The 24322-nt window shown below is 54.6% G+C and overlaps 10 protein-coding genes across 10 annotated transcripts; 5 read left to right on the plus strand and 5 right to left on the minus strand.

Moving 5' to 3' along the window:
- The first annotated feature begins 54 nt into the window (after nucleotides 1–54).
- Nucleotides 55–1909, plus strand: RRP3 (ribosomal RNA processing protein). The gene is made up of 3 exons (XM_062892393.1): nucleotides 55–411; nucleotides 469–1493; nucleotides 1544–1909. Exons 1-3 carry the CDS (start codon nucleotides 211–213, stop codon nucleotides 1788–1790), a joined length of 1473 nt encoding a protein of 490 aa, XP_062740928.1. The 5' UTR covers nucleotides 55–210; the 3' UTR covers nucleotides 1791–1909.
- Nucleotides 1910–2048: 139 nt separating this feature from the next.
- Nucleotides 2049–4187, minus strand: cwf19 (Pre-mRNA-splicing factor cwf19; the record flags this gene model as incomplete). Its single annotated transcript, XM_062892394.1, has 1 exon — nucleotides 2049–4187. One exon carries the CDS (start codon nucleotides 4185–4187, stop codon nucleotides 2049–2051), a length of 2139 nt encoding a protein of 712 aa, XP_062740929.1.
- Nucleotides 4188–5645: 1458 nt separating this feature from the next.
- Nucleotides 5646–7740, minus strand: QC762_607060 (uncharacterized protein). Its single transcript, XM_062892395.1, has 2 exons — nucleotides 6374–7740; nucleotides 5646–6295 (listed from the first exon to the last, which is right to left on the minus strand). Exons 1-2 carry the CDS (start codon nucleotides 7332–7334, stop codon nucleotides 5952–5954), a joined length of 1305 nt encoding a protein of 434 aa, XP_062740930.1. The 5' UTR covers nucleotides 7335–7740; the 3' UTR covers nucleotides 5646–5951.
- A 497-nt stretch (nucleotides 7741–8237) lies between these two features.
- On the plus strand, nucleotides 8238–9830 carry QC762_607070 (uncharacterized protein). The gene is made up of 2 exons (XM_062892396.1): nucleotides 8238–8534; nucleotides 8591–9830. Exons 1-2 carry the CDS (start codon nucleotides 8297–8299, stop codon nucleotides 9697–9699), a joined length of 1347 nt encoding a protein of 448 aa, XP_062740931.1. The 5' UTR covers nucleotides 8238–8296; the 3' UTR covers nucleotides 9700–9830.
- RPC10 (DNA-directed RNA polymerase core subunit rpc10) lies at nucleotides 9799–10562 on the minus strand. Its single transcript, XM_062892397.1, has 2 exons — nucleotides 10095–10562; nucleotides 9799–10029 (listed from the first exon to the last, which is right to left on the minus strand). The coding sequence occupies exons 1-2, from the start codon at nucleotides 10277–10279 to the stop codon at nucleotides 10005–10007; spliced, it is 210 nt and encodes a 69-aa protein (XP_062740932.1). The 5' UTR covers nucleotides 10280–10562; the 3' UTR covers nucleotides 9799–10004.
- Nucleotides 10563–10777: 215 nt separating this feature from the next.
- QC762_607090 (uncharacterized protein) lies at nucleotides 10778–11413 on the plus strand (the record flags this gene model as incomplete). Its single annotated transcript, XM_062892398.1, has 1 exon — nucleotides 10778–11413. One exon carries the CDS (start codon nucleotides 10778–10780, stop codon nucleotides 11411–11413), a length of 636 nt encoding a protein of 211 aa, XP_062740933.1.
- A 207-nt stretch (nucleotides 11414–11620) lies between these two features.
- Nucleotides 11621–12871, minus strand: QC762_607100 (uncharacterized protein; the record flags this gene model as incomplete). Its single annotated transcript, XM_062892399.1, has 3 exons — nucleotides 11621–12117; nucleotides 12177–12681; nucleotides 12735–12871. 3 exons carry the CDS (start codon nucleotides 12869–12871, stop codon nucleotides 11728–11730), a joined length of 1032 nt encoding a protein of 343 aa, XP_062740934.1. The 3' UTR covers nucleotides 11621–11727.
- A 755-nt stretch (nucleotides 12872–13626) lies between these two features.
- BUD7 (bud site selection protein) lies at nucleotides 13627–16345 on the minus strand (the record flags this gene model as incomplete). The annotated part of the gene is made up of 5 exons (XM_062892400.1): nucleotides 15927–16345; nucleotides 15605–15862; nucleotides 15265–15545; nucleotides 14215–15209; nucleotides 13627–14163 (listed from the first exon to the last, which is right to left on the minus strand). Exons 1-5 carry the CDS (start codon nucleotides 15947–15949, stop codon nucleotides 13627–13629), a joined length of 2094 nt encoding a protein of 697 aa, XP_062740935.1. The 5' UTR covers nucleotides 15950–16345.
- Nucleotides 16346–16638: 293 nt separating this feature from the next.
- HIR3 (Histone transcription regulator 3) lies at nucleotides 16639–22905 on the plus strand (the record flags this gene model as incomplete). The annotated part of the gene is made up of 1 exon (XM_062892401.1): nucleotides 16639–22905. One exon carries the CDS (start codon nucleotides 16639–16641, stop codon nucleotides 22903–22905), a length of 6267 nt encoding a protein of 2088 aa, XP_062740936.1.
- A 620-nt stretch (nucleotides 22906–23525) lies between these two features.
- QC762_607130 (uncharacterized protein) lies at nucleotides 23526–24131 on the plus strand (the record flags this gene model as incomplete). The annotated part of the gene is made up of 2 exons (XM_062892402.1): nucleotides 23526–23552; nucleotides 23622–24131. The coding sequence occupies 2 exons, from the start codon at nucleotides 23526–23528 to the stop codon at nucleotides 24129–24131; spliced, it is 537 nt and encodes a 178-aa protein (XP_062740937.1).
- Nucleotides 24132–24322: the final 191 nt, after the last annotated feature.

A 24322-nucleotide genomic window follows, 5' to 3' on the forward strand; every position in this document is an offset into this window, starting at 1 on the left:
TTCGGCCTACTACAGCAAACCAATTGATGCGCCAGAGCTTTGGCGGCGCGCAGAGAAAATTTCGGTGGGGCCTTTGCTTATCGGGCCGCCCCACACGGCCGATAAGCCTGGAATTTTGGAAGATGGCTATGTAGTTCGACAGCTTCTGAAAGTCTATTTCACCGGACAAACACTTTCCTGTAAGGTTTGATTGTCCGAAACACCGTCAAAATGTCGTCAGTCAAGCGCAGAAAGATCTCCGACAACCCTTCCGCGGTGAAGAAAAAGAAGACCGAAGCACCCAAGCCCAAAATCATACCTGGGCCAGAACCCAGAATCGAAGATGCAGTATCTGAGGCCTCAGATGCCGAGGAGTCGACCACCCTTGACAATGAGAACGGGGAGGCTGCCCCAAAGACCTTCAAGGATCTCGTATGTTGGAATTGATGGTCTGCATAGTGTTTGAATCCTCTGCTGACTTGTACCCAGGGCATCGTCGACTCCCTGTGCGAAGCATGCGACCGACTCGGATACAAGCAGCCAACCGCTATTCAGCAAGAGGCCATCCCACTTGCGCTTCAAGATCGCGACATCATTGGTATCGCCGAGACGGGTTCCGGAAAAACAGCCGCTTTTGCCCTTCCAATTCTTCAAGCTTTGCTCGACAAGCCCCAGCCCTTGTTCGCCCTCGTTCTTGCGCCGACAAGAGAACTTGCCGCCCAGATCGCCCAGTCCTTTGAAGCTCTCGGTTCCCTGATCAACCTCCGCTGCGCTCTTCTTCTTGGTGGTCTAGACATGGTACAGCAAGCTATCGCCCTCGGAAAGAAGCCTCACGTCGTCGTCGCAACCCCCGGTAGACTTCTCGACCATTTGGAAAAGACCAAGGGCTTCAGCTTGCGCAATCTTAGGTACTGCGTCATGGACGAAGCCGATCGCCTCCTCGACATGGACTTTGGCCCCATCCTCGAGAAGATCCTCAAGTTCCTCCCCCGCGAGCGCCGCACTTTTCTGTTCTCCGCCACCATGTCCAGCAAAGTCGAGTCCCTCCAGCGCGCCTCTCTCCGCGACCCCCTAAAGGTCAACGTCTCCACCTCCAAGTACCAAACCGTCTCGACGCTCGTCTCCAACTACCTTTTCATCCCTCACATTCACAAGGACACGTATTTCATCTACCTCTGTAATGAATTCTCCGGCAAGACAATGATCGTCTTTACCCGTACTGTTCTCGAGACGCAAAGAATTGCCATTCTGTTGCGCACTCTGGGCATGGGCGCTATCCCGCTCCACGGTGGCTTGTCTCAGTCAGCTCGTCTCGGTGCGCTGAGCAAGTTCCGCGCTGGGACGAGGAATATTCTTGTGGCTACTGATGTTGCGGCTCGTGGTTTGGATATTCCCAATGTGGACTGTGTCATCAATTATGATTTGCCGCAGGATTCGAAGACATATATTCATCGGGTTGGTCGTACGGCTCGTGCGGGCAAGTCGGGGCATGCTTTGAGTATTGTGACGCAATAGTGAGTTATCTCTCTCTACCTTGTGTTGACCTGAGAACTAACGTGAACAGTGACCTCGAAATCTGGACCCGCATCGAAGCCGCCCTTGGCACCAAGCTCACCGAGTACGCTTACGAAAAGGACGAGGTGATGGTTTTTAAGCCCCGGGTGGAAGAGGCTCAACGGCACGCGAGAAATGAGATGAAGAACTTGATTGATGACCGGGGGAAGAAGGGGTCGGTGCTGAAGGGCCACAGGGGGAAGAAGAGGGGTGCGCCCGGGTCTGGGAGGGATAATATGGATGCTGAGGAGGGTTGAGAAGGCTCTGGAAGGTGGTGAATCTTTTTATTTTATCTGGCATATGCGGAGTTTGAAAAAGGGTTGTTATTTCTTGGGAATAAGGGCGGGGGTGAGTGGAGGATAGAGAGCGCCGGAGTGGGTATATACCATCTTGGGGAGTTTTACGTGTAATGAGGGCGCGCTGGGTTGGTGAGTGAAACATTTGGATCAACTTTGTCACGTCCATCCTATTCCTGTTGAGTTCATCCTGCCCTGAAATGTGCATGCTATGTGAACTCACTGTCCATCCTCCAACACCCTCGTCCAATCCCACTTCCTCCACCTCTTTTTGAACCCCTCCACCCTCTCATCCCCCCTCGTCCACCTCCCCTGCTTCTTAATCACAGCGACATCAGCATCCAACATCCCCCCAATGACCTCCCTAGCAAACCCATCCCCCCTCGGCCAACTCGCGCTATCCTCCACCACATGCCCCAACCCCCCATCAAGCCCAAACCAAGCATGAAAATACGGCATCTCCTTTGCAATGCTCTTCCGGAACGCCATCCTCCCAAACCCGGGCTCCTTACTCTTTTTGAGAGTATCAATCACCTTTTTGTGCTGGGACCACTCCTCCCCCGCGCTCATCATCGCTTCCCTGAAAAATGCCGGTGCCGTATCCCCTAGTTCGTAAGGGATGGGGACAGCAACCATAGCGGCGTGCTGCCTGCGCTGCGGGTTCGCGGCATTTTCGTAAAAAATGACTTCTCGTCCTTGGTCGTGATACATCCTCGTCAGCGACTTCATGAAATTCCTCATCTCCTCCCACTCATCATCGTCGCATTCAAGGAGATTTGTTCGATGCGACAAAGGGACGATGACGGCTCCGCCTTCCGCACCCGTCAGCTCCGGAGCCGGCGCCAAAGTGAGATACGTCCTCGTACCCAAAGAAACAACCGGCGCCACCGGCAAGTTCCCCGGCGGGTTCTTCTCCTCGTGATAACACAACGGACAACTGTCCAATATCCGATTCAGCTTCTTGTACTCCGTCACAGCGACATTCTTCAAGCTCGAGTCAGTCTTGTGCACCCTCTTCGCCAATTTCTCCGCATTCTCATCCAGATACTCCAAATCATTGTCGAACTTCCCATCCTTGGCGATCCTCTCCGCCAGACGCATCCCTTCCCCGCCGGCTTCGCCTTTTGTACGGCGCTCTTCGCGGACCATGTCGTCCAGCGTCATCTCGTCGTTTTCCACCACTGTGCCGCGCTCAAGACCCCGTTTGTTGGTTACTGGCTTTACTTCCCCTCTTGACCCGCCGGCCAAGAGGCGCGAGTGGGAGGCGTCGAGGACTATGGCGTTGCTGGTTGTCTGGCCTGACTGGAACGCCGCCATGGCAGAGTTGAATTCTGCTTCCAGCTTGGGCACGTCGGGGGAGTTGCGGAGTTTGGCCTTCATGAGCTGGGCGCGGAGGCGGTTGAGGGCTGATTGATCCATGGGAGGGGCAGGGGCAATTTTGTCTTCGATTGAGACGCCTTGTTCGAGTTCGGCGGGGGGTTTGCTCAGGGCCGGGAAGCCAGGGGGTGGTGGTGCCTTCTTTTGGCTGGCGATTCTCTCCGCGTAGAGTTCCCCGGTTGGCTTCTCCTTGCCAACGTAGCCGCTTCCGTAAACCTTTCTCCTATCCACTTCAATCTTTTCCTCTCGCGCATCGTCAAATTCCCGGAGACTGCCAAAGCGCTCAATCGCGACTTCGTCCACTGGCCGGCCGGTTTCCTCGGCGATGGTGTAGACAGCCTTGAGCTTCGTCATGCGCCATTGTGACCCGTCGTCGCCAAAGGTGTATCTGACCTCCCGCGGCTTGCCGGTCTCTGGCTCCTCTGCCGGCCTATTGCTCGCCTCTTCCAGGCCCTTGTTTAGTTCCCGATGATGCAACACCCTCTTCGGCTCCTCCCTCATAGGCGAGGGACTTTTCCGTTTGTTACGCTGGACATAATCAATATCCAGCGCAGACGGCGCCGTCATCCACGAGTCTCGGACCAATGACGACTTGGATTCACCCGGCGCGAGTTCCTCGTCTGGCAGTGGTAGGTCTTCTTTCGGGTCGGATGCTTTTAAATCCTTCGTATCCTTCCCGCTGCGCCGGTGCCTGTCTCTGTCTCTGTCCCGGTCATCATCTCTATGCCGGTGTCGATGCCGCCTTGACTCGTCGTCCTCATCATCCCGGCGGTACCGCTTATGCCTGCGGCTCTCATCGTCTTGGTCGTCGCGTCGTCGTCTTCGATCGCTGTCTCTGTCGCGCTCTGTTGACCTGTCTCGTCTCGACTCTCGATGGTGGTGTCTATGTTTTCTGTCTCTGCGCTCCTCCTTTTCCTTTTGGCGCTCACGCTCAGCCCTTTCGGCAGCGAGAGACTTTTCAAAGTCTTCGAGGCTGTCCATTTTCTGGGGTTGTTTGCTGGGGTTAGATGGCGACGATGCATTGGAAATTTAAGAAGCCAGAGCCGCCAGTGACGTCGAGAACTGGGAGCTCCATTCAAATGTGCACCGTGCACGACGCTAGGATTATAGCGCCGATGCTTAGTGGGGTAGGGGTTGTACACTAGGGGTGCCCCACTGTTGACTTCACCTTTTTGGTGGCATCCTCCCCCACTGAACTCCAACATATTGAGTTTGAAGCAACACAGAAGTTGGAGACACAGCGGCAGTGCTGAAAGTATGTGCCATATCCTCTCATCATCTCGGAAGTGAATAACAACTTCTGACCACCACCTTTCTCCATCTCAAAACAACTCCAACCTCCAAAGTGGCTGAGCAAAACGGGAAGTAACCCTTCCGTTCGGCAGAGCCCATCCCCAACCTTCAACCTGACGTTGCCTCCCGCTGTCAACCACCTGTGACTATCCGAGTTTATCTCTGTACCATTCCAAACCTCGTCTTCGGGTTGGTCTCGAGAGAAAAGGACGCTTATGGCTAGCTTCATTGTCCCCAGCTCATGGCCGCCATGTGGCTTTATCCTCCAACAATGAATAGTCCCCTTCTCTTTTTGTTTCCACGTTTCAGGAATATCACGAGATGGTCCGGTTTTGCTCTATTGTCTCCCCGTACTCCAAATTATTTCTCTTCCCGGCAATCTTCATCATTGAGAGAGACTTGTCAGTGTGCAAGGAAGTACCTTGACCTAAAATCTCCGACAGACTGGTTTCCTTCCGGGCCCGCCTTAACGCGGCCATCCCATCCCATCTCAGCCTCTTCCTGTGTTTCCGGGATTGAAACGTGCCGGTGTTGTGTCTGTCTGTCCTGACCAAATCTGCCGACCAGCCAGGTGATCTGCTTGTGTACTGTACCAAGTATCAAGCTTGCTAATAATCTCGAGCTGCGATGACTGATGTCTTTGCAGGAGTTAATCAGGATTTAATATAGCTACGGGGCGCGCTGTGTAAACTCGGATCCGATAGAGCTTGCTATCTTCGGCTGTGAAGCTTTTATTGATTTAACATTGGTGTTATTTTCGCCCTGCGCAAGTTTGAGATTTGATAGTATTTGTTATTGCAAGCGTTTTATTTAAGCAGATCATAGTCTCAATAGCTATTCTAATCATAGTAGCTCCCTTAATTTTGAGTGGGAAGATATACTGCGTAAGCGCCGGTAGGAACGGCAACTACCTTCGTGTCCTGTCGTGTCGTATGCATCTCAGTGGCGGGCCGGGGGACAAGAACTCACCGCACCACCACACCATTCCCACCAAAAGCGGTTTCTCGGATTAAAATGGTCAAAAAATGGAGAGATTGTCTCTGTGCCACGAGGCGACCGCGGTGGAATTGCGTCACTGGCGTTACACCGACATCTCTCGACGTAACTTCTCTTTCACACAGAACCGAGGGGTGATGATGACTGTCGTGAGATCAGGCAACAGGTGAGAAAATGTAATGTAGTAACCACAAAATTGAGAAGTGCATATTCCCAGCCCGTAAATCCCCCAACAAGTGCAAAAAAAAACAAAAACAAAAAAAAGATCCCAAAACGCCGACTTGCTTGTTCATTTCCATCATTAACCTTGATCCATCCATCCAACAAAAGAGCAAAAAAAATAAAAATGAAAAATACACCCCAGGGTATAACCTAACATCAATTCCGATATCCCATCCCATCCATCTTCAGCACCATTTTTATATCCTTCAATCAAAACCACCCAGCGACACACCATCAATATCCATACCGCTGCTGCGTATACTGCTGCCCTTGCTGCTGCTGCTGCTGCCCCCCACCCGGCTGCAAAGGCGAAGGAACCTTTGCGTAATCAGCCGGGTTATACACCGCATAAGGCGACTTCTGAATCGAATCATGCTTCCTCTGCCCCGTGTGATGCTCCTCATTCGTCTCCCTATGCGGCGCCAACTGCTGTTGCTGCCCCGGGTACCCCCCTTTCAGATCAGGGTTCGGAGACGTGATGCTTGACTGATAACTCGCCGGGCGTGAACCCGCATTCGACCACTGGCCCTGCTGCGAGTGTGGACTGCCGTGGTTGGTGGGGGGGCGGTTTGGATCAACTAATGACTCCCGGTTAGCTGAGCTCGGTGTGGGTTGCGGTGAAGGCAATGGTGAATTAAATTTCGGGGTGCGCTGACCGTTGGCAAAGACAAAGTCGCCAGGCATTTCGACGGCAAAGTTGTTGTTGTTGTTGTTGGTTTGGCTGGCCTCTACGCCGGGGAGTTCCTGGGGGCCGTTATCATGGGGAATTTGCCCGTATTGGGGTGGTTGTTGCTGCTGTTGCTGGGCTGCTTGGATTTGCTGCTGGAGACCCCCCGGCCCTTGGGAGCCTGCCGTGCCGGGTCGTCCGTAGGGGTTGTGCACTGATGTGACTCTGGGGATTTGGTACGGCATTCTTGGTGAGTGCATCTGCGGCGGGGTGCTGCCGCCGTTGATAGACGGTGAGTAGTGAAGACTGGAAGGAGACGGCAATGGTGATCGTACAGTGTTGCGTCTGTCGGCTGGGTTGAGCGTCTTCAGCTTTCCATCCTCAATCATGGCTGACAGCACACCGGCATCCAGCAGCTCGGCCTTCTTGATCATCCTCTGCACCATTTCGGCCGACGCCTTCTTCATCTGAGACCTGACATAGCTGACCATGGTGACGTTGCACTTGATTTCGATATCCTCGCGGAGGTAGAGTCCGTCCGAAGGTACGCCTAATGCTTTGAGGCCAATCTCTGGCACCTCGGGGGGCTCGACACCGGGTTGGTTACCCGCGATGCGATAGGTGCTGCGCATGTCGATATTCATGGGCGCGTAGACGTGTGTTTGAAGCCCCCAGGGCATATCGTGAAAGCAGCCGTTGAACTTGATAGTCGAGGATCCCATCTTGCCGATTCCAGGCACGAGCTGGAGGCGCTCCGTGATCTCATACCAAGTCGAGTAATACTCATCGGTCTCGGCATTTTGAGGCGCCGCGATGGGCTTGTGGTCGATAACCAGCGGGTTGAGCGTGATGACTTCTGAATGGGAATGAAGAATATCAATGGCGAGTTGGCGGGGGATAAAGCCCGGGATGGGCGTGATGACGGTGAAGGTGTCCTTCTTCCGCAACATGGCGAATGAGTTGGTCCTGAACTCTTACGGTTGTATGAGAATAAAAGTTGGATATACAGTTCGCGATGGTGATGTGAGCGATTACCTGTTCCAGGTTGTTAGTTCTGGGGGATGCAGAGTGGAAAACTAGAATAAAGCTGTCAGGTCGGCATGGGATATGGGGTAGGAGTGCTAAAAATGGTACAACAAAGAAGCTGTGGTAGTATCAAAGAGGGGAGAGGGCATGGGAAGCGGGTTGATCGGATGGGACCTGGGGTTTCTTGAACAAACGGCTGGGCTCTGGGCGGCCCTCGCTGTGAGTGGTTGAAGCTGCAGGACTGTTGGTCGCTCCCTGCTGGGCAGATGGGACCGGGACGTCTGCTCAGCCCCCAGAGGCCGGCCCAAAGCCGCCAGTCGCTCAATTCCCCCGCCAAGTGACAAGGTCAATCAACCATCTGGGCTGCGACTCGGAGACCCTTTGTCCCGGAGAGCCGTCCAGCACGATGACGTGAGACGGACGGCCGCGCCTCTTGTACGTACTACTTAATCGAGTAGTTTGCCATGCTGCTCTCCATCACTGCCCTCCTCTACATCCTCTACATCCTCTACATCCTGTGATGAAGTAATGAAACATGGACAAAAGCTCAGTCCTTCGTATGGGTAACTTGAGACAAGCTGGTGGTTTTGATCGCTGGTCAAGCTCTTTAGTGTGAGAACCGTTAATGCTGTTGGGTCCACTTGACCCAAACGTGGAGGCTTTGGGTTTTTTGAATGTTTGCCATGTGCGAGGAACCAGTGCACTGTCTTCCATGCCCGTGTAACCGAAAGTTGGGAGACGTGTCGCTAGCCCTTTTGTCAAGAGGCATATAGCTCATGTCGGTGGTGAGCATGAGCCCTCTGTTGGTGATATAAGTGATAGATTCTGATAGGTCCCGAGTATCTGATACCCACGGACACATGGAACACTGACTGTTGACATTTCCATGCATCCATGCCGGGCTGGAAGCTCTACAGTGGGGCACACAGTGAATTTAGCGTTGCGGTGGAAGCCTTCCCAAGTTTTGTTTGCCCCACCATGCTCGGAACCCCGCCGTCGGTTTGATTCTGTCACCATCCCAAAAACAACCAACCATACCACAACAATGGCATCGACATCAGCAGACCCGGCGCAAACGCCAGAGGCCAAGCCCCCCGTCGCCATCGTGGTGATTGGCATGGCAGGTTCGTGATGTGCGCCTCCGTTCCTTTCCCACCCTTCCACTAATCCAACATGACAGGCTCGGGCAAGACGACCTTCATGCAGAGAATCAACGCCTACCTCCACGAGAAGAAACAACCACCATACGTCATGAACCTCGATCCCGCCATCACCCACTCCCCTTTCCAGGCCAACATCGACATCCGCGACTCGGTCAACTACAAGAAGGTGATGGAAGAGTACAAGCTTGGCCCAAACGGAGGCATCATGACGTCTCTGAATCTCTTCGCCACAAAGGTTGACCAAGTCATGGGGATTCTCGAGAAGCGCGCCAAGCCCAACCCGGACAACCCTGCCCAAAAGCCCATCGATAAGATCCTCGTCGATACGCCCGGTCAGATCGAAGTGTTTGTCTGGTCCGCTTCGGGCACAATTCTTCTGGAGTCGCTCGCATCATCGTTCCCCACCGTCATCGCCTACGTAATCGACACCCCGCGCACGAGCTCAACGTCGACCTTTATGAGCAACATGCTTTATGCCTGCAGTATTCTCTACAAGATGAAGCTGCCCATGATCTTGGTGTTCAACAAGGCCGACGCGAAGGACCCATCCTTTGCCAAGGAGTGGATGACGGACTACGATGCCTTCCAGGCTGCTCTTGCCGAGGATGAGAACAGCAATGCCTTTGGTGGTGTAGAGGGAGGGGACGGTGCTGGGAGCGGGTATATGGGCGGTCTTATCAACAGTATGAGCCTGATGCTCGAGGAGTTCTACTCTCACCTCAGCGTCGTCGGCGTCAGTTCGCTCCTCGGTACTGGTATCGATGAATTCTTTGAGGCCGTTGCGGAAAAGGCAGAGGAGTTCAAGAAGGACTACCAGCCAGAACTGGACCGGAGGCGCGACGAGCGGGAGAAGAACAAGGAGAAGCAGCGCGAAAAGCAGCTTGCCAAGATGATGACTGACATGAACATGGGCGACTCATCCATGTCCAAGGCTGTGGCCGATCTCAAGGCTGGCGACGAGGACGAGAAGGACGCCCCGACTCTGAGCTCTGACGAAGACGATGACGATATCGACATTGACGAGGATGACCGAGAAGGGCTGCAAGCTAGATACTCGGCCGCCATGCAGTCGGACTCTGTTGAGACGGATGCTAGCTTTGCAAAGTATATTTACTCTCAGCGCTAGGTGCACATGTGTAAAAGAGACTGGGCAGTGGGAGGAATAAAGGGTATATTTAGCATTTGACTCGGCGTTTAGACATGATACCAGGGTGTTTTTGGTAGCGGAAAAAGACGAAATCAAGTTTTCATGATCAGACTATATTCTGTTCCTGTCCAATGTATCCCAAACGCCATGATGTGCAAAATGCTGTTCCTGTCACCGAGCCGTAGCCATCCCCTCGTAAGGTATTATCTACGGCAGCTCCATCTTTATGTTCCTCAATCCCATTCGTGTTTTTTAGTTTTCGTTCGCCTGAGTGTACGAATCGATCACCGAGCCTCGAACTGAACCATTCTATACACGAGATTTGTCAGCGTTTCGAGCGATGGACGGGGGAGAGGGGAGAGGGATGAACAAACCTTCTGGTGCGCTCCTTGTAGAGAACACGGGCACCGCACTTTTGGCAGCGGATGGGAGCGCCCTTTTCGAGGGGGACGCGGACGGCGCAGTCGCCGCAGCGGTAGATCATTGTGCCCGAGCTGGCGGCGACGTCGTCGCGCTGGGAGAAGGCGCCCGAGGGGGCTTCGTAGTCTTGGCCGGACATTTCTTTTTCCTGGTTGACGACGCTGAGTGATTGGGTGTAAGTGATTGCTTGGGAAGTGCGATGGGTTGTTTGTGGATGAGATGGTTGACGATAGCGAATGGATGGACGGAGTGGAGGGGCTCTATCAAAGACAGGTTGATGCGCGCGCTGATTGACGGGAGAGCAGCAGCAAGGCAGAAAAAAAGGCGGAAGGGGGCGGCAAAACCCTTTGGCGGTGGGAAACGGACGGTGAAACAGCAGGGATCACGTGGTAGTTTGAGGTGATTGACAGGGGGTTTCCGGCAGGCAAGGAGACCCCGGGAGACGACGCTATCGGGAATTGAGACCCGGGGAAGGCTGCTGTCAGGTGAACCTTGACAGCAGTTGCTTCCCTTGAACAACAAACGAGTAAATACTGTATATTTTTTTTTCGTATAAATTCTTGATACCCCAGACCTTTCACGGCTGGCAGACCTCAAACATAACCATCCTTACTCTCCCTCACCAACAAAACAACCCATGTCCTCCAACGACAACCCCCCATCACCACCCACCCAACCACTCCCCTCCGCCTCAACCTTCGACACCACCACCCCCCCCTCTCAAGAAACCGACTGCCCCTTCTGTCACATCTCCCTCACCTACCCCCCCTACCCCCATCCTCCCCCCGCCCCTGAATCCCTCTCCCCAACCCTAACCCATCCCCACCCATCAACCCACCTGATCCTCTCCACCCCCCTTTTGATCGCCTTCCTCGACATAATGCCCCTCTCTGTAGGCCACCTCCTCCTCTGCCCCCGCGCCCACCGCCCAAAACTAACCGACGTCACCCCCGCCGAATCCGCCGAGCTGGGGAAGTACCTCCGGATCCTCTCGACAGCAGTCTCCAGAGCGACAGGCATCAAAGACTGGAACGTGGTGCAAAACAACGGAGCGGCGGCGGCGCAGGTGGTGCCCCATTGCCATTTTCACGTTATCCCCAGGCCAGAACTGAGGGATAAGAGGAATGAGAGGTTTACTAGTACCATGTTTGGGCGTGGGCAGAGGGATGAGTTGGATGAGGAGGAGGGGGAGAAGCTGGCGGGGGAGATTAGGGAGATGGTGAGGGTGGTGGTGAGGGATGATGAGGAGAGGGAGGGTAGGGGCAAGTTGTAGGGGGGATATGAGCATGGATATGGGTGTTGATGGTGGGCTTGGATCAGCATGATGAAGCTATCATGTGTTGGGCGCGGAACGAGGAAGCGAGGTGTGCTTTGAGATACCCCCTTTTTGTATTTGGCGTTGAAAGTTCCATGAGAAAAGGCCCCGGGGCGATCTAGTGAAGGATGGAAACATGGCGGCGCGAAAATAGCAGGACAATTTCCCAAATGCTAAACACTCCGCTGAAGATAGAGTTCTCGATTGAAAATCCCCCACCCCCCTAAGCTACATAGCTGCCAACAAACAAGCGCAACTCGTCCGTCTCAAATCTACTCATCATCCCCAAAGAAAACCTTGATCGGCAACCAATCATCCCCACACACCTTGAACCGGTCAGGAATAGCATCAATCTTCTTAACCTCCTCCTCAGTCAACTCCCAATCATCCAGCTCAAAGTTGGCCTTGATCCTCGACTCAGTGACGCTCTTGGGCAGGACACTCCACCCCTTTTGAACCCCCCACGCGAGCAGCACCTGCTGCGGCGTCTTGCCTTTAGCTTCAGCAATAGCCTTGATCGTGTCGTTGGTGTACAACGGCGAGTCACTGCTTCCGAGAGGGGAGTACCCCGACGAGTGAATCCCCTTGGCCGTGTTGTAGGCGATCAGCTTAGGGGAGGGGTTGCCAGGGTGAAGTTCGATTTGGTTGACGGCCGGGACCATCTTTTCTCTCCATCAGCGACCGTTATCTCTCGAGATGGAATCAAAAAGAATGAACGTACCTTGCAAGAAGGATCATTAAGAAGCCTCTCCAGGTTCTTAATCCCAAAATTACTAACCCCGATAGCCTTCACCTTCCCCGTCTCCACCAGCTTTTGCATCTCCCTCCAGGTATCGACAAAATCCCAATCCTGATACACCTCCCCCTTGCCCTCATTCTCCCCCTGCCTCTCCGGATCAATACTCGCCGGCCAGTGCACCAAGAACAAATCGACATACTCCACCCCCAAGTTCTCCAGGCTCTTCTCCAACCCCTCCCTCACCCTCTTGTGCCAGGGGTTGTCCAGCTTGGTCGTCAGCCAGATCTCTTCCCGGGGGACGCCAGACGCCTTGATCCCCTGCCCGACTTCCTTCTCGTTGCGATACCCAAAGGCCGTGTCAATGTGGCGGTATCCATTCCGAAGAGCCGCCTCAACCGCCTTTCCGACCTCGCCGGGGGAGGATTGCCAGGTTCCGAGGCCGATGGCTGGGATGGAGAGACCTGGGACGTTGAGGGGATACCGTTTGCTAAAAGTGAACGTTAGTTAAGGCGGCGAAAGGGAAGAGAGCGGGAAACATACGTTGTCTTCTTAGTCGAAGCCATTGTTGCCAGCGAACGCGAGATGGCCGGGTATGAGTAAATGGAAGACGAAGATCGAAAAGGGCGGAGACTTATCCTGGCTACTTGTCTGGGAATTGGTCTCAGAATAGAGAGCATGGTACAGCGTAAGGTATTTCAGAGACGAAAACAGCCCTCTTATAGGTAGAACGAAAGGCTTCGGCTACCTTCTACTCTCCTAATAATTTCCCACCCACTCCCTCACCTTATGACGTTATCATATCCCCGCGCGCGGGATTCAATGAGGGGTTCGTCTGACCGCGCTACTGTACCTCAGGAGGAGCTTGAGCTCTGATGGTGACAATCTGGTGGGGTACAAGACCTGCAGGCCGAGCTGTCTGGGAGGGGCTTCATTGGTCTTTTGTGTGTCCAAAAGGGGGCTTGACGGGCCGACACTGCGGGTGTTGTACAATACGAAAAGAAAGGGTGGAGATTCGAATACGTCGACATAGTCTCTAGAAAAGACCAAATGGACGATCCTCTATCGTGGCTGAAGCGTCTCTTGAAGAGAACATACCCCTGACCAAGTGTCATCATGCATGCAGGTACCCGAGACCCAAGCAAGAGGTCTAAGTCCGAGATCAACAAGAGCCGCACTATATCAGTCGTCCCATGCTATAAATGAACCCCAAAAAACTTTGTCATGCTTCGCTATAATAAAACAACTCAAAGATTAAAGCCCGTCTTTCTTTTAACACCCCCCATCCAACACCAACAAAAAAACGCTGCTAAATTGACCCTCAGTACATCTGCGCTTTGACACCAGTAAAAAGATTCGAGTAATGAACCATGAAGTTCTTGATAGACTCGGCAGGCTTAGGCGAAGCTGTGCGATCACCGATGCGTTGGATTTCCTAACCCTCTGTGCCACTGCTTCTGAAAGTAGCACAAAGCGCCGCGTAGTGGTGCGTGAGGTCCAGGACGTTCTGCGGCAGGTTGGTGGCCTGAATGATGCTCCGAATCTTGACGGCGCCCTCATCCTCAATGAGAATGCGAATTGTGTGTAGCAGCTCGGGCGAGAACTCGCTGTACCACCTATACTGCCAAGTTACCAGCCGGATGACTGCCGCAACCGCATCTCGTGTGAGCTTGGTCTTCATAAACACCTTCAAGATACCCGCAAGGGCCTTGGGGCTAAACCGCTGTCCGAGACAGGCACGGTATGCCTCCACAGCCTCGTCCGTGTGCTGGAGGCGCTCGGCAAGGCTGCCAAGAATCTCCCACTCCTCAGGAGATTTCTTGTACTGCATGCTTTGAGCGCGGTACTGAGCCATCTGGGTACGCCATATTGTGTAGACGCGGAGGTCCTCGTAGAGTACCATGAAAAGGCTGTCAAGCCAACGCTCACACAGCCGCTTGTTATTAAGCCGGGAGGAGTGGTCCTCGGAACCCTGTCCAATGTTAGCAACTGGCCCTACGTGGTCAGACACTGCTGCACTCACCTTCTCTTCTGCCTTCTTCACCACATCGGGGTCCATGGCACTCGAAGGTCTCTCGATATCTTCGGGCTTTCCCTTGGCCGCTGGTGGCGCCAGATTTTCACCGTCAGCTTCCTGGCCAGCTTCTTCGCTCTTTTCAGCCACCTCAGTCTCCCCCACCGCAGTTTCTCCGTTAACGCCTGGGTCAGGGCTTCCGCGAAGAACATCGGTGCTAGGATTTCGGTTCGCGGGGTAATGCGAGGATTCCTGCTTCTCACGGTACTCGTCTTCCATGACGAAGACGTTGCTCCGGATCTTGAGCAGCTGGTCCCAGCCAATCTTGGCTGTCATTTCGGTCAAGATGGCGTAGGCCTGCTTGAAGGTGCCACGATACGTGGCCGCGCGGAGGCCCAAGAGACTCGGGTCAATCTGCTCCGAGTAACGAAAATCGGGCTCACTGTCGATCTCGTCTAGCCTCGTCTCGGGGAGGGTTGGCAAGTGATACTCCTTCGGCTCCGGCATGACCGGTGCATCCTTATCCTGGTAGGTAAACATCGGGCACGAGTTGAGTGTCGTCAGCGCATTTTCCCAATCTTCCATGGCCACATAGACCTGGGCGAGTCTAGCCCATGTTCCAAACTCGCTTGGTGCTGCGATGGTGCTTCGGTCGGCGCAGCCAAGAGCCAGCCGTAGTCTCTCTTCCCTCTGTTCGGGAGTGGTGGCAGTCTCGGCCTTCTTCAACAGGAATTCGGCTTGCGTGTCCAGCATGACATAATCCATGGGCATTTCCTTGATGGCTTCGTGCAGGACGCGGATGCCTTGTACCTCCTCGTTGCCCATGAACATGACCTTGGCCAGCAAAGATGCAACCTCAACGTTCTGCGTGCGCAATTTCTCGAACAAGTTGATACCCGAGGCGTAGCGACCGGTAGTGTGAAAGTATTTTATCAGACCAGTCGTGAGATGGTTCGAAACAACGTTGGGTACCTGTACAACCGAGTCGGACCCGAGCGACCAGCCTGCCCGTCCATTAGCAATCGCTCGTCGTTGACGTATTCTGGTGTGACAACGTACCCCTGAAAAATAGCTGCTCGGCTGCGCTGAGGAAGCGATGTTCGGTCTCCGTGTTAGTGACGGGGTTGAACCGTCTCACGCACATGATCTTCCTTATAGCATCACCTGTTCCATCGTCGGCATAAGAATAGGCTCGCAACACACTGCAGAGATATGTCTCTAGCCAGAGCTCGTCGGTTGCCTTGCGCTTTTCGCCGCGCTCGTCAATACAGTAAGCTTCTACTGAACCAGGAAAGGGGGCATGCACGCGCATATCGACTCGGGAGAAGGCATTGTAGCAGCTGGAAAGAAGGAGTTGTCAGCTAACGTGCTGAATACACAATCGTGGGTGTAAGCGTACCAGTAGGTGCCCTCGAGCGTCTTTGTAGTTGCCGAGGGGCCAAACTCTTTGTATGCAAGAGTGTTGATGTAGGCAGCCAGACTGGCTGACGACGAGGCATCTACACCGGTGACATGGTGGTACACCCCAACTTGCTTGGTTTGTTGTCTCAATGGTTGTTTGACGAGGTGGACGAGGTCAGGGGGGCCCAGTTCACGAAGGGAGCTCAGAGACTCGGTGCGAGCCTCAATTGCTTCGTGCAGGACCTCTTCCGTGACCCTGAGAGCAGTGTTAGTGGTTATTGAAGAGTGCCTGGCAATAACTGAGGTGGAGGCAGACGAACTCGGGAACCGCTGGCGCTACCATGATGGATGCGCCGTTGCGACGGGAATGAGATGCCCCTCAGAGAGCTCGAGAAGACGAAGCTGGTCTTAAGAAGAAGAGACGGGAGCTTGGACCTTGCGGTTGGCTTGGAACCTGGGTGGGTAGTGGCGATTGAGAGCTGAAGCGGTGCTATTTGGATATAAACATGTATGCGCGCTGCAATCCCCAAGTCCAGGAACGTCTGATGCCCCAACTGCACAAGACTGGACGAATGCGAGGGGGTGATGTCGGGTTGCTCTGGTCTGGCCTACCCCGTGGTGTTGCTGCACAGTGGCCCAAATGCCAAATGTCTCCTGCAGCCGACAGCTTCAGTGGGGCCCAGTGGGATTGGTGTTCCTTGTAAGGCCGCGCACGGTCCCGGGCCGGGCAGGCATATCGTCACACTCTGCACTTCGGGCGGTGCCAAGAGAGTGCCAATGAAAGCTGCCGGCCGGCATGTCGCGTCTCGAAATATACCAACCGCGATTTGGTTATTGGAGGATTTGGAGACGGACATGCGCATTCAACTACTTGCGCATACGGATACATGGCAGCAGCTTGAGACTTTCAACCCTAGCCTACCACTGACAGTCGCGCCAGTTCATCCAACGGAGTCCTGCATGACCACTTTGGCATTTCACCGGCGTCAACATGGCAAGTCTCTTGCACCGTCCCATCCAGCTCCATCAACCATGGAGAAACCACACAGAACCAATGCTAATCGCTTCGCCGCCCAGCCCGCATTTCAAGCAATCAATGTCGAACCCGACGAAATCGTCGATGAGGAGATCGACAACACTCGAGATATCCAGGTGGAAGATGCCCTGAAGCTATTCCAAACCGCCCTCAAACTACACTCGCAAGGCCCCAAGTTCTTCGATGACGCGGCCGACGCCTACAACGCCCTTTTCAGCTCCGAAATCTTCAAATATCCAGAGGCAAAGACCGAGTACGAGCGGGCCGAAGCGGGCGAAGATGGCGTCCTGGCTGTTGAGCCCACGTTTGCGACAGTGCTCGATGCCGCTGCCGCAGAGACCGACACCCTGAGCAACACCCTCCCACAAGCCTTCTACCTCGCGTACAAAAACCACGGCCAGTTTATCGTCGATCGGATTAGGCGCAAGATCCGAAAAGCTTTCGTGGCCAAGTCGGCCGCTCTTGAGGATCCAGCTGTGTTGGAAGATGCCAGGAAGGCACTGGAGGATTTCAGCGCCGCGCTCGACCGTGACCCCTCAGACGCCGAGTTATGGAGAAAAACCGCCCGCATCGCTGCTTTCCTGAAGAGCAGCCGGATTAGTCGCTACAGCTTGGAGGCTGCCATCGAATTGGACGATGACCCTGCGGTGGACGAGGTGGAGCCCCCTTCGCTGGCAGAAGGATATGCGGGCGAGGATCTCAAAGACCAGCTTCAAGTGTTAGGGGATGAAATGGCGCTGGGCCATCCGATAATGAAGCCCTTTGTGGAACGAGGACTTCCTCCTATGCTGAAACGGTATCAAGATGCAATACCCTTTCTTCCGAATCCTGCAAAGTCATTGGCTGTGCCCAAGAAACAGACAACAGATGTCCCACCCCCACGACATGTTATTTCTGCCGCGAGCTCCTCCTGGACAGAGCTGGGTGCGGCCATGGCGCGTTTCGTCGAGGAAGAGGGGCTTTCAGGACAGGCGGTGTTTTTGGAAACTCCAGATGCGGCCGACGATGAGGACATCCAGATGGAAATAGATATGCAACTTTTGCCTCCGGATTCCTCGCCTCCTCCCGACAGGTCATCTGAATGTGCTGTGAAAGACGAACAAGCTTCGGGCGAGCAATCCGAGAAACCACAAGCGGCGGAGGAAGAATCCACGCCAATGGTGGCAGAGCCGGCATCCCTGGGTGAAGCAACGGGCAAGGAGCGTGCTTTGCCTTCCAGGAAGCGTTCTCAGTCAGTTGCTGGGCTTCCCGATCCCCCGGAAGAAGAGGCGGCCGAGGGCAAGCGGAGCAAGCGGACTCGACGGCGGGAAACAGGGCGACGAGAAACAGCGGCGGAAGAGATTGTGGATCCTGCCCGGCTTCTCGCGACGCAATTGCAACCGTTACAGGCCGCTGACCAGAATCTGTTTCAAACGACCAAGAATCTTCTGGAGAATCTTGGAGTAACGGACCATGTGACACTGGAAAGAATAGCTGAGGTCCTTGATTCGTGTGCGTCTGACGACCGGATGGGGAAGATTCAGAATCTATCAACCGTTGATCTTCGAGATTCGATTCTCCAGTTTGACGAGGAGAATGCCACTGTCCTGCTAAGTAAGCGTGAGCGCCCGCAGCTCAGTCTCTCGGCCTTCCTTGAGCACACCAAGTCAGGGTCTCAGCGAGCAAATGAGGCCCCGGCGTTCGATGAGACCCGGGGCGTTCGAGCTTTTGTTGAAAAGATCAACAATGGATGGTACCCCGTTCAAGACGTGGTGTTTGAGTTTTTCAAGATCATTATGCCTACATACACTGGGACCAAATGGCCAGACCACACCAAGACAACGCTGTCGGATGTTATCACACAGTTTGGCTCCAGCATATACGAGAGGGTCACCTACGAGCTCGACTTGTGCCTTGCGAAGGGCGACCATGAGGCGCATCTTGAGTTAGTCAAGCTGGTACATATGGTGTTTGAACTCTACCTGGACGTCTATGAACGCACCACCAACCCTAACAGCACGGCGGAAGAAAGCACCAAGGTTGAGATTCAGCTGCGTGTGGACAAGTGGATGGACCTCACGACGGAAGTCACAAGACAACGGAATCCAAACACAGACGACGAGCTCTCGTCACGCTTCCTGTGGGCTGGAGTGTATGCCACAACATTGGCGAAAGACACACCACGAGATCATATCCTCAACTGCTGGCACAGCATGTACGATCATCTTCTCGAGTCCTCCATCAGCGAAATCACATTGCCCAACAACGCTGTTATGCCCGAAATTTCAACCGCTGCTGCCGAACGCGAGATATCAAAGTTGACGACGATGGACTTCTTCTTGGGTCTCTTCCAGGAGGACATGGGTGATCCAACCTCTGTGATTGACAGTCTAGAACCGGTTTTGAACCCGGAAAATGTTTACATCACGGTGCCTGGCACGTCGGAGCCAAATGGAACCGACGGTGACCACTCATGGGCAAAGCAACAGAAGTTGCCGCTCTTGGAGTGCGCAAGCCAGAGTCTGACGGACTTGTGGAAGTTCCTCAAGCGAAGCAGCACGGAGCTCAGGCTGTTGCTATGGTCACGACTGGGCGAGGCGTACGGCAAGATTAGCTATGCGACCAAACAGTTCTCGTGCTTTTTGAGGAGCATCGAAACCATCATCACCGACTTTGAACATGCAGATTACCTCGAGACACCACCCGAACCAAGGAGGGCCCTGTTTATGACCATGATCAAGGCGCTGGATGATCTGATCATACAATCATTGCACTTGGCCTTGAACGACAACAGCGCATTCGACATCATTGATGAGGAGCATTTGAAGTCAACCCTCTCGGCCCTCGCCAAACTCAGCTGCCTCCTTCATGTAGCAGCCATGTACGAGGACGAGACTCGCATCGGGATGAGACCGGCACCGGCCAACAACTCAACTCTACGATCGTTCCTCAACAAGCTTCAGGAGATGCAGGTGAGAACTTGGTCCCTTCAGTATACCATGCTCAAGGTCGGCATTCAGCAGCATCCAGACGCTTTCCCCAACTACGAAAACGACTTGGCCGAGTACCTGGCGGCCGTTCATCAAGTTCTCGGTCTGCGCAAGAGCTGCAAGTCGTCCAACAAGATCTTCCTCAAGATGATGCGGGTGGAGCTCCTGAAGCAGAGGAACATTGAGAACTGGGAAGATTACCTGGGGCAGGTCCTTTACGATCTGCACGGCTTGAAGCTCGGAGTTGGTATCTGGGAGGTTCAGGAGCATGGCTGCGAGCCTGAGAATCTCGAGAAGCGCCAGGCTCTGCAGCTTGTCGAGAAGATCACCGTCCTTGCCAACAGGATGTCGATGAAGGATCTCCTGAAATCGGATCTCAAGACCACGATTGAGCGGATGCAGCAGGCGATTGGGACTACCAAGTCCAATCCCCAGATGACGCACAATCTGCGCAATTACACCGAGTACCTCAAGACTCCCATCCACCCCTTGCACCTCTTCCAGGCGCTCGACGGCAGTATCGACCTCGACGCCGTCACCATTAACACCGTGGACAGCGCTCCCGCCAAGCACGGGTGGTACTTCCTCCTCGGCATGATCGGTCTAACCAAATTTAAGGGCGTCGAGCTCGCGCGGCGCCAAACACCGGGCGCTACTGACGATCTCCGCATTGGCGCCACGTACCTGCGCCTCCAGCTTCAGTTCACCCCCGACCGTTGGGATGCGTGGTTCCGTCTGGCCGAGTGCTTCGACTATGAGCTGGACGAGTCTGTCCTCTGGAGCGCGGACAAGATGAACAAGGACCGGGCTGAGCTGGTGAAGTTCCAGCGAAGCTCTATCCACTGTTACACGCTGGCGTTGTCGCATTCGTATGCCTGGTCGGCTGACCCGCACGCGTATGGGGCTTCAGAAGATGAGAAGGAGGCGCTGAACGACATGTACCGCGAGTTTGGCATGCGGATGTATGCCTCCAGCCGGGAGCCGTTTGCGATGGAGCCGTTCAAGCACTCTGATCAGGAGAGGTGGTTTATCGAGCCAGAAGGGATCGAGACTTTCCGACGGATTCGTCACAACGAGATGACAGACTATCAGGTCTGGAAGTTTGCGGCTCACCTGTTCCGCAAGGCGATGGAGGGCAAGCCAAAGGAGTGGAAGAACCCTTACATGGTGGCGAAGTGCCTGTGGAAGATGTACACCAAGGCGCCCGAGGAGCTGGATGAGAACACTCGCCGGCATCGTCCCACAGTGAAGATGATTCTGAAGGCGCTCGAGAAGACAGTGGAGGTGGTGTCGGCGTTGCCGAAGCCTCGCAGTGGTCAGGATCCGATTCTCGAGCCGCACTACAAGATTGTCTCTGTGGTTGACAAGCTGGTTCGTCGGGGGGATTTACCCCGTCAAGAGGCTGCTGATCTTCTTCAGCGTCAGCCGTACGCTATCGACAGAGGGAAACCAGTTACGGTCGATACCCCTGAGGAGTGGGAGGCGTACATTATCCGGTGCTTGCGGTACTTGCGAGACAAGGATAAGTCCAACTGGCAACATCGCATTATCATGCGGCATGCTCGGGTGCTCTTTCCCGACTCCGTGGACGAGAACGACCCTGCCAACGTCGACGCCGCCAAGGCAGCCTTTGCCGTCTTGAGAGAAAACATGTTCACCAAGACCATGGTGATGAACGTCTGGAAGTGTGAAGCCGAGCGTTCTGGTCGGCACTACGTCTACACCTGGCGCTACATCAAATATGTCGCCAAAATCCTCGCCGCCCTGAACGACAGAACCAACCTCGAGGCTGTCCTCCGACGTATTCGCAAGCGCGGCGCTGACTTTTACTACTTCAACGAGCTCTGGCAGTACTGTGTCCAAATCTACCTCAAGCTGATCAGGCAAACCTTCGACGTCCCCTCCGCCGGCGAGGACGCCTTTAAGACGTTGAATACCGAAGAATTCGACGTCGTAGGCGAGAAAATCACCGAGTGGGCCACCACGCCCGCAGCAGAATCCCACCCTGCCCTCAACGCAATGAAGGAAGCGGTCGAGCTGAAGAAGTTGAACTCCAACCTCATGAAGGCGGGTCCCATCGACGACCTCATCACAGACTGCTACTCAACCATCTACCTCGATGTCAGACCTGAGCTGCCCCGGCCAGCTGAACATAGCACCGAAACACAACCGGGTGAAGATTCCTCTCAGCAACCACCACCGTCCGCTTCTCAAGACGGGGTTGGGGTTGGGGTTCCGGCGGCGGAACTCAAAAGCAAGCTCCTCCAGAACCTGGTCGCCCAAGAAGAAAAGACCGTTCTCGGCTCGTTGCGGGCGGTGTCGGAGCAGCCTGACCGTTCTGAAAAAGCGTCCGTGGCAGGGGATGCAGCACCGCGAAGCCACAGACTGGGTGTTCGTCGGCCGAACATCCTGCGCAAGGCGGACGATGCCGTGCAGGCTGTTTTGCGGGTTGCTGAGGCGCCAAAGTGGGCGGTTAGCGGTGCCTCCCGCGGCAGAGGTAAAAATGGGCGGACGCCAAGGGAGAGCGAGGATGAGGAGGGGGAGGAGGGGGGGGAGGAGGAGGGGGAGGATGTGGAGATGAAGGGTTCCGGTGCTGCTGCGGGTGGACATTCAAGGAAGGCGAGTAAGGCGAGTAAGGCGAGTAATAATGCTGGGGGGGTTGTGGGTGTTGGGAGCGAAAGGTCGACTCCTGGGCCCGGGGGTTGGAATGATGATGATGACGATGAGAGTGACTTGAGTGATGTGCCGCCGGATTATGAGGATGATATTCCGGAGAGTCTGCTGTTTCCCAGTTTGGGGAAGGTTGCTAAGGTGGAGAGCGAGGGGGAGGACGAGGAGGAAGGGGAGGAGGAGGAAGGGGAAACGGTCATGGAAGGGGAGGAGACGGTCATGGAGGAGGGGGATCAGACTGCTGAATTGGGGGATGATAATATGGAGGAGGACGAGGAGGGAGAAGAGGAGGAGGATGAAGGAGAAGAGACCCATGCTGAAGATGGACCAGATGAGGAAATGGTGGATACCGAGATGGAAGATGTGGGACCTCGATCTGATCATGAGGACGAGGTGGTGGATGAGGTGGAGGAGGGGGAGCAGGCTGATGATGAGGATGATGAGGATGAAGAAGATGGGGAGGAGGAGGAAGACGAGGACGATGATGAGGATGAGGCGGAAGAGGCTGAGGAAGAAGAGGAGGAGGACGGGCATGAGCGGCCGGTGGAGATGGCGGAGGCTGGTGATGGGGAGGATGATGAAGAGGCTACTGAGGATGAGGGGCCAGAGCAGGATGTCGAGTAGGGCTTTGCTGTTAAGCTCAGTGGCGGGTGCATATGTGTTCTGGGTGGTTAAATTGAGGGCGTCAGTGATTTCGGGTAGCTATTTGAAGCGAAAAGGGTTATGGGGGCATTGCTAATGTTGCGTTGATTTGCATGTTTTATGATGAGTCCATCATGAGCTATTTCCCCAGTGCTGCCTTCTAGTATTTCTAAGAATTTACAGTTACTCTTGCCGCATTCCGTCAGTTCATCCTCGCCTGCTAATAAAAGCAATGACATCAAAGCTCACGAGAGCTACCCCTGTATTTGGAGGCGGGGCCAGCCCGCCTGCCGGGAAAGCCCCACCATCCTGCTGGGCAAGCAGCACCCCGCGCGTCACCTGCAACCCCACCAAACTCACCTGCCTTGTCTGCCTGCCCTGCATCTGCTTGGGGTCCTGTCTTGGCCGACGCCTCTAAAGCTTCCTCTTTACAAACACTTTTACTCTCCTCCAAGCATCTTCTTACTTCCACTCTCAAATCCCATAACTCGTCGACATCTTCTCCCTCTCAAACCAAACTCTTCCTCCCGTAACGAGCTACTACCTTATCTATTCCAACCAAAACCGAGCCCCTCATCACCAAATCAGGCAAAACAGCAACCATGTCTTCGTCCAAGAGAATCACCAAGGTACTTACTTTTCCCTCCCCTCCCTTTCCCCTTTCCTCCCCAATAACTGACTAACCTTTTGCCCTTCAGGAGCTAAACGACTGCCTCACCTCCCCACCCCCCTCCATCACCATCACCCTCCCCTCGGAATCCAACATCTCACTCTGGCACATCACCCTCACCGCACCCCCGGAATCAATCTACTCCGGCGGTAAATTCGGCCTGATTGTGCAGTTTCCCCCAGAATACCCCTTCAAACCTCCCACCATCACCTTCGCAACCCGCATCTACCACCCCAACATCACCAACGAGACAAACGGCTCCATCTGCCTTTCGTTGCTCAAAACAGACAACTGGAAGCCGTCAACCAAGATTGTCACTGTGCTGGAGGCGATTAGACAACTGCTTGTCGAGCCGCAGCCGGATGACCCATTGGAAACAAGAATCGCGGAGCAGTACAAGAATGAGAGGAAGGAGTTCGAGAAGGAGGCGAGGGCGTATGTGGGGAGGTATGCCAAGGGGCCGGTGAAGTTTGGCACCGAGGCGGGGGCGGCGACGACTGGGGGGGAGGGACCACAGCAGCAACAACAGGTGTCTTAGTTTGATGTTTGGGGTCTTTGGACCGGGGGTGGGGGGGGGGGGTGCCGCCGAGGTTTCCTCCGAGAACGACGAATGCTCTTTTGGAGCGGCAGCGGGCGGCGTCTTGGTGGGCTGATGTTTGAGGTGCTTGGAGCTAGGGCGTGTTAGGAGGGTTTTTGGGGGGTGGTGTTGCTGGACCTGCTGTTTGGGAG

This window comes from Podospora pseudocomata, chromosome 6 (genome assembly GCF_035222375.1).
Source record: "Podospora pseudocomata strain CBS 415.72m chromosome 6, whole genome shotgun sequence".
NCBI classification, from domain to species: domain Eukaryota; kingdom Fungi; phylum Ascomycota; class Sordariomycetes; order Sordariales; family Podosporaceae; genus Podospora; species Podospora pseudocomata.